A 15534-nucleotide genomic window follows, 5' to 3' on the forward strand; every position below is an offset into this window, starting at 1 on the left:
TGTGCTGGCTTGATCTTTTGGTGTATACAGATAATTGTAGGAGGGATTGGGGTGGAGTAAGACAGGCCAGAGTAACTTTGGAGGAGAACTACGAGGAGAGAGGAGATTGGTGGTGAGCCTCCTGGAGTTATGTCTATCTCCTTTACTTCTCCCCCTAAAGACCAACGACTTTAGCTGATCCTGACTCTGGCTGATCCTGAGGTCAACAGGGAGCTGACCTGGACGTCACATTGATGAACTGAATATGCATTTTAAAAACTAAAAAATCATTAAATAAAAAACCTAAAATAAGTGCAAAAGAGGAGCTATTTCAAATTAGAAGAGAAGTAAATTGGAAACAACAACAACAACAACAAAAAAAAAAGGTAAATAGAACTAGAAGCTAATACTTTGGGGGGAAATTAATTAAATTTAAAAATCTTAACAAACTTAATTTTTAAATAGCAAATTAATAAGATAATATCACAACAGAACCAGAGGTTTAAAAAAAAGGAATCAGAATCTATTATATATAATATATGCTAATAAAACTGAGGATACACAAAAAATAGAGAAATCTCTTCAAAAAATATAAAATACCCAAATTAAGAGAACACTAAATAGAAATCTCTAAAAATACTTTCTCAGAAAAGGAAATAGAACTACTTATAAATGGGACAACCAAAGAAATAATTCCCAGTCCTAATGGATTTACAAGAGAATTCTATCAAACTTCTATAGAATTTAGTACCAATACTATGCAAATTATTCTGAAAAATTGAGAAAGAAAATGCCCTAACAAATTATTTTTATGGGATAAATATAGTCCTAGTATCAAAACTAGGGAATAATAAAGCATATCAAGGGAACCAATAGACAATATCATTCATCAATTTCAATTAAACTGTCACAAACCACACTAATTCATCCAAGAAATCATTGATTATGATTAGGAGCATTAGGAAAACAATCAACATAATCATATTTTTAAAAATCTAAAATGACTATTTTCATAATAGATAACAAAATGCATTAAATTCAACAGGAAAAGATGGAAAGTGAGAAGGAAGCAAAAGAAAGAGGGTAGAATTGGAGATGGTCACAATAAAAGAAGTCACAAGTCATAAGCAAAAGAAATTTCAATTTCAATTAAAGTTGATTTAAATTAAAGAGGATTAAGGAAAACTAGAAAAAGAGAAAGCATAAGAATCAGACATTGAAATTTGGGCTAAGTGAATGGTAGAGAGGCAGAGGAAAACCCATTTTAATTATAGATTTACTAGTGTTGACTATATTCCTTCTCTTTCTCTAAATCATTCTTTTGTGTGTTTTTTTCCAGTGAGATTGAAAGAAAAAAGGATAAACTACAAGAGATTTTGATGAAACAAAATAATGCAAACGTTGATGAACTCATCCATAAAGAAGAGAAAGAAGAATGGATTAGAAAGCATCAATCAATAATATGTTGTTTAAAGAAATAAATTTGAAACAAAGATTCACAAGAAGTTAAACTGAAGGACTGACCAAAAGACTCATAATGGAAAATGTGATCCACATCCAAAGAAAGAATTGATGGAATAGGAATTCAGATCAAAGTATACTATTTTTTCTTTCTTTTTTTTTTCTTTTTACTAAAATAAAAAATAAACAAAGAGAGAAGAAAATTTCTAAAGGAATAAGTCAGCCAGGCAGTTTTGGAAGTATCATGAGAAATTAGAAGTAGAAAAAAAAACAAAAAGAAAAAACCTCATGTTTAGATTAGATTCATGATTTTATATTCAGTCTCAAGTTCATAATAATGAACAAAATTTAAGAGAAAGAAAAATTATGGGTATATAGAATTGAGAAAAACATGAGAAGACATATGAGTTGGTACAATGAAATAAGCCAAACAAGGAGAGCATTTTACACAAGGGCCTCAATTATGTCAAGAAAAACAACACTGCAAGACTTCAGACTTCTGATTAGTACCATAACTAATGGATTATGAAGCATCCTCCTGCTTATTTTATTGGCTATGCTTATTTGTTACCAGGAAGAGAATCATTAGGATGAGACAGCAATGTTAAAATGTGTTTTGAATCAATAAAACATTTTGAAGGGAGATTGGTAACACTGGAGATAATAGTTACAGTAGAGGGAAGACGTCTTCAAAAATGAGATTACAAAGCTCTGGGGGAAATTGGTAATGAGGAAGGGGACACAATGAACACAAACAATTCTGTAAAAGCTGAGCAATTAAAAGGAGAAGAGATGTAACAATAATTGACTAGCAGTCAAATGAAGGGTCTTTCCTGCATGGGAATCAGGACACTTGGTACAAATACTGCTTTTAGCTACTTGGTATTGAATACGGCAAGTTTTGAGTCTCTCCTGTTGGCTCCATTTTCCTCATCTTTGATATGAGGGAGTCAGGTTAACTGAACTCTAAACTTCCTTCTAGCTCCAAAATTCATGGGATCTGAGATCATTTAGTCCAACCTCCTAAGCAGTACAAGAATCTTGTCTACAATATGTGTGAAATAGAAATCAGTCTAGAGTTGAATACTCATCAATGATAGAAAGTTCAGGGCTTCAAGAGGCAGACAGTTCCCTTGTTGAGTTACTTTGATTGTTCTATTGAGTCTAATTCTGCCTCCCTACAATGGCCACCCATTAGGCCTAATTATGCTCTCAGAAGCAATAGTAAACTAATGTATTCTCTTTGTATCATCTACAAATTTGAAACTGGTGATCCTAACATTCCCCCTTCTCCTTCAACCAATAATTCTCTTCTCTAGGACAAATATAATTCAGATCCCTTCAGTCCTTCTTCATATATGATATGGTTTCAAGATCCCTCACAATCCTGGATGGGAGGGCCAGCTAGGTGGTGCAGTGGATAGAGTACCAGCCCTGAAGTCAGGAATACCCGAGTTCAAATCTGGCCTCAGATACTTAACAACTTCCTATCTGTGTGACTTATCTGTGTGACCATGGGCAAATCACTTAACCCCAAATGCCTCAGCCAAAAAGCAACAATCCTGGATGTGTATTAGTTGGTCAATGCTCCTTCCAACATGCAGGTTTTGAGGTTTTTGTTTTTTTTTTAACCTATTGCACATTAAATTCCTGTTATATCAATCTGATAACATGCGACTAAGGCAAAAAGTTTTACTCTTGAGTTGTCAACAGCTCAAGTTGTCCAAGATATAAGGATATCTTCTATATGACTAAGACTGCAGATCCATTTAAGTACCAATCTTGAAAATAGATTAATGCTACTTTGAATGAAATGCCAGCTTATTGTTTCCCTTCTAATCTTGTCTGTATTAGTTTTGTTTGTTCAAAAACTTTTTGGCTTAATAAACTCAAAATTATCTATTTTGTGTTCAGTAATGAACTCCAGTTCTTCTTTGGCCACAAAATCCTTCCTTTTCCACAAATCTGAGAGGTAAACTATTCTTTGTTCTTCTAATTTGCTTATATATAATAATATGCTTGCAAAGCAAGAACCAATCATGAACCCATTTTGACTTTATTTTGGTATATGGTGTTAGGTGTGAGTCAATGCCTAGTTTCTGCCATACTAGTTACCAATTTTCCCAGTAGTTTTTGTCAAATAGTGAATTTTTATCCCAAAAGTTGGGGTCTTTGGGTTTGTCAAACATAGCTTACCATAATCATAAACTATTATTTAAAAATACTATTGTGCCATATAGAATAACAAAGGTGCAGTTTCACCTAAGCACCTAAGAAGACTGATGCTGAATGAAGAGAGCAGAAGTAGAGAACAATTTAAACAATAATAGCAACTTTATAAAAAGAAACAATGTTGATCAATGTCATGATCAAGTTTGATTGCAGAGAATCAATATGGATGCACATTTTATACATCTAGAAAAGAGGTGATGGACTGACTCAGGATGCAGAATGAGACATATTTTTGGATGCGGCCAACAGAGGAATGTGTATGACTTGAGAATATATTCATATGTTTTATTAAAATTTTCTATTTTCAAAACTTATGCATAAGTGTTTCTACAGGTCTTATATCCCAAAGAGATCTTAAAGGAGAGAAAGGGACCCACATGTGCAAAAATGTTTGTGGCAGCCCTCTTTGTGGTGTCAAGAAACTGAAAACTGAGGGATACCCATCAGTTGGAGAATGAATAAGTTATGGTATATGAATGTTATGGAATATTATTGTTCTATAAGAAACGATCAGCAGGAGAATTTCATAGAGACCTGAAGAGATTTACATGAACTGATGCTAAATGAAGTGAGCAGAACCAGGAGATCATTGTATACTTCAACAATAATACTATATGATGATCAATTCGGATGGATGTGGCTCTTTTCAACAATGAGATGATTCAGGTCAGTTTTAATGATCTTGTGATGACTAGAGCTATCTATACCCAGAGAGAGGACCGTGTAGGAACTGAGGGTGGATCATAACCTAGCATTTTCACTCTTTTTGTTGCCGTTTGCTTGAATTCTATTTTCTTTTTCACTTATTTCCTTTTTTGATCTGATATTTCTTGTGCAACAAGATAATTGTATAAATATGTATACCTATATTGAATTTAACATATATATTTACCATACTTAACATATATTGGATTACTTGCCATGTAGGGGAGGAAATGGGGGGAAAGGAGGGGAAATTGGAACACAAGGTTTTTCAAGGGTCAATGCTAAAAAATTATCCTTGCATATATTTTAAAAATAAAAAAACTTCGATCAAAAAATATGCATAGATAATTTCAGCATTGACTCTTGCAAAATCTTGTGTTCCAAATTTTTTCTCTCTCTTCCCCTCCTCCCCTCCCCTAGACGGTAAGTAACCCAATTACAAATGAGATATTTGTAAAGTGCTTATCAGAGTGCCTGGCATATAGTAGGTGCTTAATAAATGCTTGTTTTCCTCTCTATATATGTATGCGTACATGCATATATATGTACACACACACATACACATACATCCATATGTGTATGACACTTTTTTCCCCCTTAGTTTTCTCCTATCCTTTATTTCCCTTTCTCACATTTTTCTTGGTCTTAAGCAAACTAATCCTTTCATTCATCTATTTTGGTCACAAATCATTCTGCATACATTATCCCATTTGCTACTTCAGTCCTGTGAAGTTAAAAGCCCCACGCATTACTATCCCTATTTTACAAATAAGGTAACTGAAAACCAAAGACCTGGTGATTGGCCCATGGCTTTACAACTAGCATTCTGTCACCCGAGAGCAGAACTGAGATCCCGACGAGCCATTTTCTTACTGTTAGGGACAGAATCCTGTCTATTTCTTCCCCTATCAGAGACTTTGTAGCTGACGTCATAACTTACCACTTAGGCTCCTCCCCATCAAAGAACGCCTTCCTCGGACCCCAAGATCCCCAGCCCCCTTCGCTTCGAGTTTTCTCCTCTCCGGCGTTGCCAAGTTAAACAAGGGAGGCTTGGCTCCCATTGGCTCTCGGAGAGAGCTGTTGCCTAGCAACTCCCCCCCCCCCCGGGCGTGCTTAACTACCGAGGGGTGGCTTAAGTGGCCCCAGAGAACAGTGTTGGGCGAGAAGGAAGAGGTGAGCAGAGCCCTGAGAAGCTAGTGAGGAGAGGGGTGGACGCCTCAGACCTGAGCCACCCTTTCGCACTGGGCTATCTCGCCTTGTCGCTGGAGCGCCTGCTGGGCTCCCATCTCATTCTGACCAAACCCGACCATGCCCTTCCATCCTCTCCGGGGAGGCCGGGAAGACTGGGCAGCCAACCGAATTTGAGGCGCCGAAGCCCCTCTCAGGAGTTCTTACCCAGACTGAATTCCCGAGGACTGTATCTTACACTTCCCTAGTCTCCCACGTAACCTCCAGCCCAGAGCCCATGTAGGGCTTAAGGGGAGGGGACGTGACTGAGACAATGAACGGTTGACTGAGACTGGCACACTTGGTGTGAGGTTTGGGGGGATGTTCTTGTCCACCAGGCCATCTTCTGCCAACATACGGTAGCTCCTCCCTCAGCTGAGCACGACTAGGTATCCAACTCTATCGACCTAGTTCAGGTCCTTTCTTAGGGACATGCTGATTATCTGGTACTACTGGGATTTAAGGAAGAAAGGACTTTCCCCTTTTTTCTTCCTCTGCACATAGGTGCACATTCACTGTGAAAAGAGAAGAAAGCTTGCTAGAGAAAAAACCTTTTAATTGCATTCTGAAAGGGGAAGAAGAGAAGGTGGACAGGAAGGAAAATGCATGGCAGTGAATGGAGGGTGGGAACGGGAGAGAAGCTGCTAGATGATTTCATCCAGTTTTTTTTTTTGGGGGGGGGGCGGTGTTTTTGTCTAGTAGATAGCAAGCTGAAGGCATCCAGGGACAGATGTGAGTGCCCCTTCCAGCCTTGAACCATGGCCACACTGAGCAAGCCTAGTGAACGTTTCCAATTATCTGACTGGCACAATAGCAACCACCAGCTTTCCTCTAATGCTGAACAGCAGAGGGATCCCTCACACCAGATGAGACAGGAGTTCCGCATTCTCCGTAATGAGACCAAAAACCAGGTAGGGAGAAAGAATCACATGAATGGGGAAAGAAACATGTATCCCCTGAAATCCCTAACTGTCAATAACTCCCCCAAGCTTAAATGATACATCAAGCTTTCCAAAGCACTTTCCTTACCATAGTTACATTGTAAAGGGAATTGTGCAAACAATTAACCACATTTTACTGATGGAGAAATAAACAGGTTTAGTAATCTGCCCAATGTCACACAGCCATGAAGTAGCAGTTGCTAATCTTTTTTCTACTAAATCATGCTGCTTCTCACACAATTCCTCTCTCTTCCAGACCATATGGGATGAACATGACAACCAGACCCGCCTGTCAGAGCGAATAGATTCTGTTGAGCGATGGAAGGAGACACTAGACAGATGTCTAGCTGACCTAGATACTGAGATTGATGCCTTGACACAGGCAAGGGAGCTGAGGGCAAGGTGTAAAATTGGGTACCAGGGAAATCATGGGGCAGCCACCCTCTTGGGCAGGGAGGTATTGCTGGCTTCAACTGGCATTTCACCCTTGACATCCACTCTAGTATCAAGAGGTTTGACAGGGCATTAATCCAAACTGGAAGAATCATTTTGGACTTCACTCCCCCTGCCCTTCACCCCTAGATGAAGGAGGTAGCAGAGAGGGCCCTGCAGGCCAAGAACCTCCCAATGGATGTGGCCATTGAGTGCCTAACACTGCGAGAGAGCCGGCGGGACATTGATTTGGTGAAGGATTCTGTGGAGGATGAGCTGCACAAGGAAGTCGAGGTGATTGATTGTGCCAAGGAAGCCCTGCAGCAGAAGATCAGAGAGATCTTTGAGCAACTTTGGTGAGGACTGGAGGGGAAATGGTACCCGTATTCATAGGCAAACGTGCAGGTAAACCTGGCTTTACCAGTGCAATCCTGCTTTTATGCACACATGCATGTCTTTTACATTGGGATGCATAGGTTCCGTGTCTGCCCAGAGTATGTTAGACATGCTTGCATGTCCCACATGTGATGGATATTATATATACATATATATATATATATATATATGCCAGCAGCCTTACTCACATGCCCACCTATGTGCAGTGTATACTAAAGTATCAATGTCCTTGTGGCCAAGAATCATGAATTAGAGACATTCACTCATCAAGTATTGAATATGCATGGAATATCATATTCCTGGTTGGGAAGGATTATGAATGATCTGGAATTACTTGAAAAACGGAGGGTTATCTATGACCTGCTTCTCAGGAGAGCTTAGAGATAGATGATGCACATCAAACTTTCTCACATATGGGGTCCTGTAGTAATAATAGTCATTCCCCCCTCAAAATTCAGGTAAACTCCATGTACAAAGTTACTGCTAGGTGCGAGAATGACATTAAATGTCAGGGATACAAAGAGATGTGACAAATGACAGCTCTTTCAAAGAGCTGGCATTTTACTCAGGGCTGGTATGTGGATACATCCAAAAATGAAGGTGATACAAAACAAAATGTGCACAGATCAAAGGCAACATGTTGTAAGGAAATTTGGAGCAAGAAAGAACATTTGCATCTGGATATGTGTCTATATTAGTCATGGAGGGAGTTGGCTCTTGAGCCTCAGGTTGCCTTATAGGGAGATAATAGGAATTTTGGAAATTGAGGCAGAGTAGTGCATTTCAGGCCTGGAGATGTAGAGGGCAGGAATTCTGAAAAGGTGTACTTGAATCTAGGACTTCAGGGTATTTATAGTTGGTTCTCTAAGCATATACTTAATGTGATGTAATGATGTGATCAATCTAGTTGGCATATATTTAGGATAATATAGTGATATAATGTTCAACAATTCTCAGTGTGATTGTACATACTTAGTGTGCAGTAGTGAAGTAATCCTACTGGAGTATTTAAAGGGAGTCTCAGAACACTCTCTCAGCTGCAGCTCTCAGCCACAGACACAAGAGAATTCCAGACTCCATCTCTGACCAGCCTCGTAGTGGCTGTCCTTCCTCCTTCACTAAGACCAAAGACTTGGGCCGATCCCAAGGTCCTCCAGAGAGCTAGTCCTGACTAAACATTCATTACATGAAGAGAGCTTGGGAAAATTTAGAGGTGGGAGATAGGATGCTGAGTTTGGGGAACAGCTACAATTCCAGCTTGGCTGCAGCACAGAATGTGTGATGAGTCAAATGCAAATGAGGCTTTAAAAAAAAGTAGATTTGAAGCCAGATTGTGGAGGTTCTCAAATACTAAGAAATTTGTATTTTTTCCTAGAAGCAATAAGAGGACCAATGAAGGTTGTTTTGTTTTGTTTTGTTTTTAAGAGGAAAATGACATGATGAGACCTGTGTTTTAGGAAGATTATTTTAGCAATCTATATGAAGGATTAATGAGCAAGGGTAGAATCTGGAAGCAGGGAGACCAGTTTAGGAAGCTAGACAAAGTAGGAAGTGATAAGGCTATCAACCAGAATGATGACAGTGTAGGAAGAAGCGATGAGTCAAGAGATATAGCACAGATTGAATTGATGAGTTGGGGGGATGCGGTAGGGGTACTGGGAGGCACAAGAGAAGGATAAGGAATAACAGGGAATCAAAGATGATTCCAGAATTTTGGGTCCAGGAGCCTCAGTTCCATTAACCAAACCAGGAAAGTTGAGAAGAGGAAATGGTTTGGAGAGATAGGGGAGAAGATACTAGTTTATTTTTGGACATGTTGAACTGAGGATAAAGTTATGCAGATAAAAGTATTCAGTAGGGAGTTGGAGATGCAGAACTCTGGAATACAAGGGAGATATTATGGCTAAAAATAGGAAGATCTGGGAGTCATTTGTATCATGGAATTTAACTGTTGGGTATGATGAGACCGAAAGATAACATGTAGTATGAGAAATAAAGAGGTTCCAGTAGGGAGATCCATGAGGAATGACTTCGCCTCAGCCAGAGCATCTATTGTGGCCTGAAAGAGATCTGGCAGTAGATTAAGAAGGGTTGGCTCCCCTGGTAGGAGAACCCATATACAAAAATGCCTCCAATGCCAAAAGAAGAATGTTCAGGAGGAGAGAGGAGTGGTCACAAATAGTAATAGTTGGTCATCTGAGATTCACAAAGAATTTTGCTTATGTTGTTATCTCATCTGAACCTCATAACAGTTCTATAAAGCATAGGAAGTACAGGCTTATTATTCACAATTTATAGATAAGTTAGAAAGGTTCTGTGGTCACACAGATGGAATCAGAGACATGATTCAAATCTTGAATCCAGCTGACTCCTTCCAGCAGCATAATTTCAATGCCATACTACCTCAGCAGTGTCAGCACTGTCCAAGGAGATCAAGAAGGATGAGAACTGATGAAAGCCATCTGATTTATCAACTAAGAGATTGTTGGGGGAAAAATTTTTTTTTAAAGAGATTACTGGTTGGGGGAGAGAGATATATTGTTGGCATCTTTTCAGAAAGTAATTTCAGCACAAAGGGTGGGAATAGAAGCCAATGTGGAAAGGCTTTGAGGTCTTAAGAAAGGTACATGCTAAAGAAATGAAGACAAATGTAGATAACTCTCTCTAGGAGTTGGGCAACTTCAAAGTCAAACCACTCAGAAAATGTCACCTGTTCCCTCCAGACTTGTATTTCCTGATGCCCCTAAATTTTCCCCTACCTTGATAAGCTGCTCTTGTTGGATTCTGCCAAAAAATCACATAGAATCAGAGCCAAAGAGATTGTGGAGGACATCCAGTACAAGCCCATTGCTGGCCAGAATCCCTGAGAGTCCGCCACCTTCAGCTCTTGCATACCGCACTATTTCCTTTTTGGGTAATTCTGTTAGCAATCATTTTTTTCCTTCCCATTAGACTTTATTTACAGCTTCCATTCCAAGCTTCAAATTCTGCCCTTGGAGTCACTCTGTTTAATAGATATCAACCCCTGAAATATTTCAAGATAGTTGTCTTATTCATCTTCACTAAATTCTCTCCACTATGCTTCCAAAACTTTACTCTCCCCATTTTCTGGATCACCTTATATACATTCATTTACGATTCTAATTTGCCCATTCCTCCTTATACCTTATCTTTTTTACCTAGCCATATGCCAGCCATGGTTCTCATCCCACCAAATTTTAGTGGTACCTCCAAGGTCAAATTGTTCCTTATTTTAGAATTTGTAGTTATCTATACTTAGTACATTCATATATGATCACTGGATCACCCAGCATGCTTTGTTGCCCCTTCTTTAGAGACTCCCCTTGAATGAGAACAAGCTATGAGACGTTTTTACACTTCCCTGAAATCCCAGCATTAAATAGATATCAGTCAATTTAGGGTTGTACAATGGTATCACTGACTGTGTCCTGGAACATTCCATTTCCTTTTTTGGGTTCCATTTTCCTCAGTTAAAGTTAGAATAAGTCATCTTTTAGGTCCTTTCCATCTGTGATATTCTATATTCTATGACTGACAATTTGTCTCATTACAAGATCTCATTCCAAATGGTCTAATTGGGGTATAACTACACAGGACTTCTTCATCCTGATCTTCATCCAGTTCAAATCTGGCCTCAGACACTTACTAGCTGTGTGACACTGGGCAAGTCATTTAACCCTGTTTGCCTCAGTTTCCTGATATGTCAACAGAGCTGGAGAAGGAAATGGCAAACCACTCTGGTATCTCTGCCAAGAAAACCTCAAAATGTTTTCATGGACAGTTGGACACGACTGAAACAACTGAATAACCACCACAACAAATTCCTATCTTGACTATAAGGCCCCTTAACATTTGCTTATTTTGTAGGACTTCTGTGAGAATAAAGTGAGATCATAGATGAGAAAGTGCCCTGAAAACTGTACAATGTTTTGGGGCCTTTGACCTTTGGCCAGAACATGAGAATCTTAATCTCAAAGTCACAGAATCAAAACTTCCCATTATAGCACTGGCATCTCTGACACTAGGCAGATATAGAAAAAGCCCAGTGCAGGGAATTAGGAGACCTGGGTCCTACTGGTGACTTTTTACAATTCATAGTATGACCTTGGGAGCAAATCACTCTTAGTGCTAAAGTTGGAAGTTTTTATGCAGTCCTCAGGCTGTGTGGCTGGCCTCAGATTGGTCCAAAAAGGCAGTTTTTCTTTATCTGGGCAGATTTGGCACCCAAGGCTTTGAAGCTGGTATCAGAATGTCTGAATAGCTTGATACCTTCTAAAGAATTAGGAGTAAAAATCAGGAAAGAGACCCTCTTCCTCACTCAGCTTCTACCTGAGGGAGCTCTACCTTGAACTGGGCCCTAAATTGGGCCTAAAAACTACATCTGTCTGTCCGTCTGGTTAGTAATTAAAAGACACCTGAACCCTTAAGTCCTTGTCTTCCTCAGCCTTCTTCAAGAGGCAAGGCAGCAACTGAACTTTGACCATCGAGACAAGATGGAAGCACTAGAGATAGATCGAGCCTGCCTCTCACTCAATGTTCACTCCCCCAATCTCTCTCTGAAGGTCAACCCTACCCGCATTCCCAACGGGTAAGTCTGAGTCTTTGACCCTGAGATGACACCTTCCCTTGCTTTCTCCTTGGTCTATGGACCCTCCCTACCCATGGGGTTTGATTCTACCTACTCATTCATGCACCCTGTCTACCAGACAGCCCTTAAAGAATTCACATCCTACCCTTGTTCAATCCATGTGTGGCCAATGTCTGATTCCTTTGTAACCCATGTATAACCCTTATGGGCCTGGCCTCCTGGGCCCTGTGAGAGCCTGGCTCTTCTGGCTCTTCTGGCTCTTCTGGCTGCCCCAGCTCCTGCACGATACAGCAGTGGGATGACTTTAGTCAATACAACAAGGAACGAGCAGAGGCTGAGAGGAAGGCTTCTGCAGACCTGCGGGAAGCTACAGCCCTCACCATAGCTGAGGTGAGCCCCAGCACCCAGGCTCCCAAAAATTCATTTCCCTTCCTGCTCAAGGAGCTCATCAACATCCTTGCCAAACATAAATAAACTCATCTGTCTATGTAGAGAATGCATCTGCCCATTTTCCCTTCCCCCTTAATGGACCCTCTCTTTATCAGGGTATCACATGCTCCCTTGATCCCTACCATATTCCCACATCCCATTCATACTTTATTGTACCCCTGGCTCTGTTCTCATTTCCCTTATTTCCTAACTCTTAACCCCAGACTAACAATGAATTGGAAGCCCAGCGTGTGGCCACTGAATTTGCCTTCAGAAAGAGGATGCGAGAAATAGAGAAGGCCCTGAATGGGCTCAAGTGGCAGGAGAAAAGCGTAAGAAGCCCACTGGCCTCCAAGACTCTGAAGGATCTGGGGGTTGGGAGTGGGAACCAAGGGTGGGCTTGGAGAAATGGCAGGCACAGAATCAAATCAATATTGATGGGTCATCAGCAGAGAAGAGTGGGCAGGGAAGCCTGTCCACCCACCCTCTGGCTTCTTCCCTTAGACCTTGGGAGAAACTGTGGACTTTGAGGAGGATATCCGACAGGTGGAGGAAGATCTATCCATAAAGATGCGGAATATGAAGCTAGCACACACCAGGCTGGATATCCGAACATATAGGCCTAATATGGAGCTGTCCAGGGACCAGGTATATGCATGTGTATTCACATGTCTCTGTTCAGCCAGATATAATAGAGTTCCCCTGCTTGATGCCAAGAAGTCCTGAAAAAATGGACATTAGAAGGAGGGGATATAACTTACATGTGTGTATACACATTTAGTAATAGTAATAGAACAACCTCAGATCTTTCCCTTTCAGCTCCCTGAAGATGAACACAAATGTATAAGGCTGAGCTCTTGTAAGGTTAATCTATGTTCTAAATTTGCATTCAACAGATTATTATTACACCTTGATTCAAATTCAAATAAGACTTAAGTGAAGAGCAAATTTATAGCATAAAATACACAATAATTAAACACAGTGGCTACCATCACAATAAAGACAATATAACAAACAACATACATCATCACCACTCAAAGAAAGCACCAACACCTGAATTTCTTGATGAGGAGAATCCCTAATCACAGCTATTCAGAGTCTCAAGAGTGGGAAAAGTTCCCCGGAAAGGTGTACAGTCCTTCCTAGATAAGATTCTCAAAGTCCTTTTCTCACTAAGGGGCTTTTATAGGCTGAGAACAAAGAAAGCAGTACACTAAGTATTCTCATTTGATACATTACTCTTGAAATAAAGCAGCCTTCCAGGTGTAGGATGCTCCATCTCAAGGGAGCCACCAAAGAATATTTGTTCATTCCTTTAGGATGACTGCATTTACTCAGAGAACTGGCTAGATTTCCAAGACAAATAGAGGTCATTAATAAAGGAAACTTATTAATCAATGCACAAGGAAGGTGGCCTTCCCTCTCTATACTTCCTGGTACTCTAACAGGTAACTGCAAGCACATTCTCATGTTCTCAACAAAAAGTTACACAAAAGACATAGCCAAGTCTCACTAGGATTTCTTACAACTCTTGAATCAGTAGAACTGAAGGATCTTCTGATCCCCATCTCTATCTTAACCAGGTGCAATATGGGCTCACTAATGAAGTGCATCAGCTGGAAGCTAACATCGCTACCCTGAAGCAGAAATTGACTCAGGCACAGTAGGTTTGGGGGCTTAGTGAACTTGAGAATCCTGGGGTCCCAGAAGCCATTCCAGCCCTTTGGCTGACATGATCCCTGATTCATTCATTCAACAAACTTTAGTTCTTACTGAGTGTAAAGAACTGCAAATCTGGAGCTGGGGGTGTGGTTGTGGTGTAAAGTTTAAAGACTAGATAATACTCTTCCCTTTTGGAGCTCCCAAAGTAAACCACAGACACATGATATTAAATGATCACTGCATGGGGAGGAAATGCAGACAGAACGCGATGTCATGTTCTATGGAAAATGTCCTTATGGAGTCTGGGGATTATGAAAGGCTTCCTGGAGGAATGTCTTGGATGGCATTTGACTTAATCTTTAAAGGAGGAGAAGGCTGGAAATAGGGAGGAGGAATGATGCAACCAGGTACAGGTTGCAAGATGAGCAAAAGCACAGAGGAGCAAGAATACAAAGAATATTTTGGGGACAGAGTAGGGTAATATTTGGGAGTATGAGAGCATCTCCAAGGATCATTGTCTAATTCCCTTCTTTGACAGATCAGACTGAAGTGCCAGGGAAGGTAAGGAACTTTTCCCAAACCTACAAAAAGCTAATGCCAGAGCTAAACTAGAAGAGTCCTGGGACTGGGGCCAGGGCTTGTGGGACTTGACTACCAGGAGCTGCTGTCTTTGCTGTGGCTTGGCACATGGTAACTGAGTCACATTGAAGTTCGGGCCCCTTTCCCCGCCCTCCTTTTGTGGCTTCTTTCCTGGGCCACAAGGAGAGAGGGCAGGAGTAGCCTTGCCCTAAGTGTTTCTCAACATTCCCAGGGATACTCGAGGTAGCTTTTACAAGCACCTGGCCCGGATCCAGGCTGACATTGCCTGCAAAACCAACTCCTTGATGTTGGACTCCAAGTGTTTGGACATCCGCCGAAAGCTGACGGTACCAGCTGAGAAGTTTGTGCCAGAAGTAGATACCTTTAACCGAACCACCAACCGCTATCTGGCCCCACCCAAGAACCAGAAGCAGGAGCTGGCTCCACATGAAGGGGCCACAGGAAATGGGAATGGGACCGGGAATGGGACCAGGAATGGGATCGGGAATGGGATCAGGAATGGGACCGGGAATGGGACCAGGAATGGGACCGGGAATGGGAGAGTCTAAGTCTAATAAAACATTAGGTGTAATAATACTGATGGTAATAGCAATAATCATGTGGCTTGACTTTTGTGAGGGTTTGGGAGAAGGTTTTGCCTAGTGTCAAGAGCAAGAGTAATCTCAGAATGACAGAATTAAAGAATTGGGAAGATCTAAGAGTGATCTAGTTTAACCTGACCTTCTGCTATAGCATCACTGACAATCTTAGACCCTCTGTGTGAACACTTTCAGTAAGGGGAAATTTACAACCTCTTGAGAAAACCCACGTCACTTGGGGATATCATGCTGGGGAGAAAGCCTTATGTCAAATCTAAACTTG

General features: G+C 40.7%; 1 protein-coding gene across 2 annotated transcripts; it reads left to right on the forward strand.

Moving 5' to 3' along the window:
- Nucleotides 1-5473: 5473 nt before the first annotated feature.
- On the forward strand, nucleotides 5474-15249 carry TEKT2 (tektin 2). 2 transcript variants are annotated; one of them, XM_012546191.2, is made up of 10 exons: nucleotides 5474-5550; nucleotides 6307-6515; nucleotides 6802-6927; nucleotides 7128-7333; nucleotides 11839-11982; nucleotides 12258-12372; nucleotides 12636-12743; nucleotides 12916-13059; nucleotides 13995-14074; nucleotides 14885-15249. In XM_012546191.2, the coding sequence occupies exons 2-10, from the start codon at nucleotides 6363-6365 to the stop codon at nucleotides 15219-15221; spliced, it is 1413 nt and encodes a 470-aa protein (XP_012401645.2). In that variant the 5' UTR covers nucleotides 5474-5550; nucleotides 6307-6362; the 3' UTR covers nucleotides 15222-15249. The 2 variants fall into 2 exon arrangements, with proteins under 2 accessions (XP_012401645.2, XP_031818000.1); XM_031962140.1 differs by lacking the exon at nucleotides 5474-5550 and adding an exon at nucleotides 5565-5993.
- Nucleotides 15250-15534: the final 285 nt, after the last annotated feature.

This window comes from Sarcophilus harrisii, chromosome 3, assembly GCF_902635505.1.
Source record: "Sarcophilus harrisii chromosome 3, mSarHar1.11, whole genome shotgun sequence".
Classification (NCBI taxonomy): domain Eukaryota; kingdom Metazoa; phylum Chordata; class Mammalia; order Dasyuromorphia; family Dasyuridae; genus Sarcophilus; species Sarcophilus harrisii.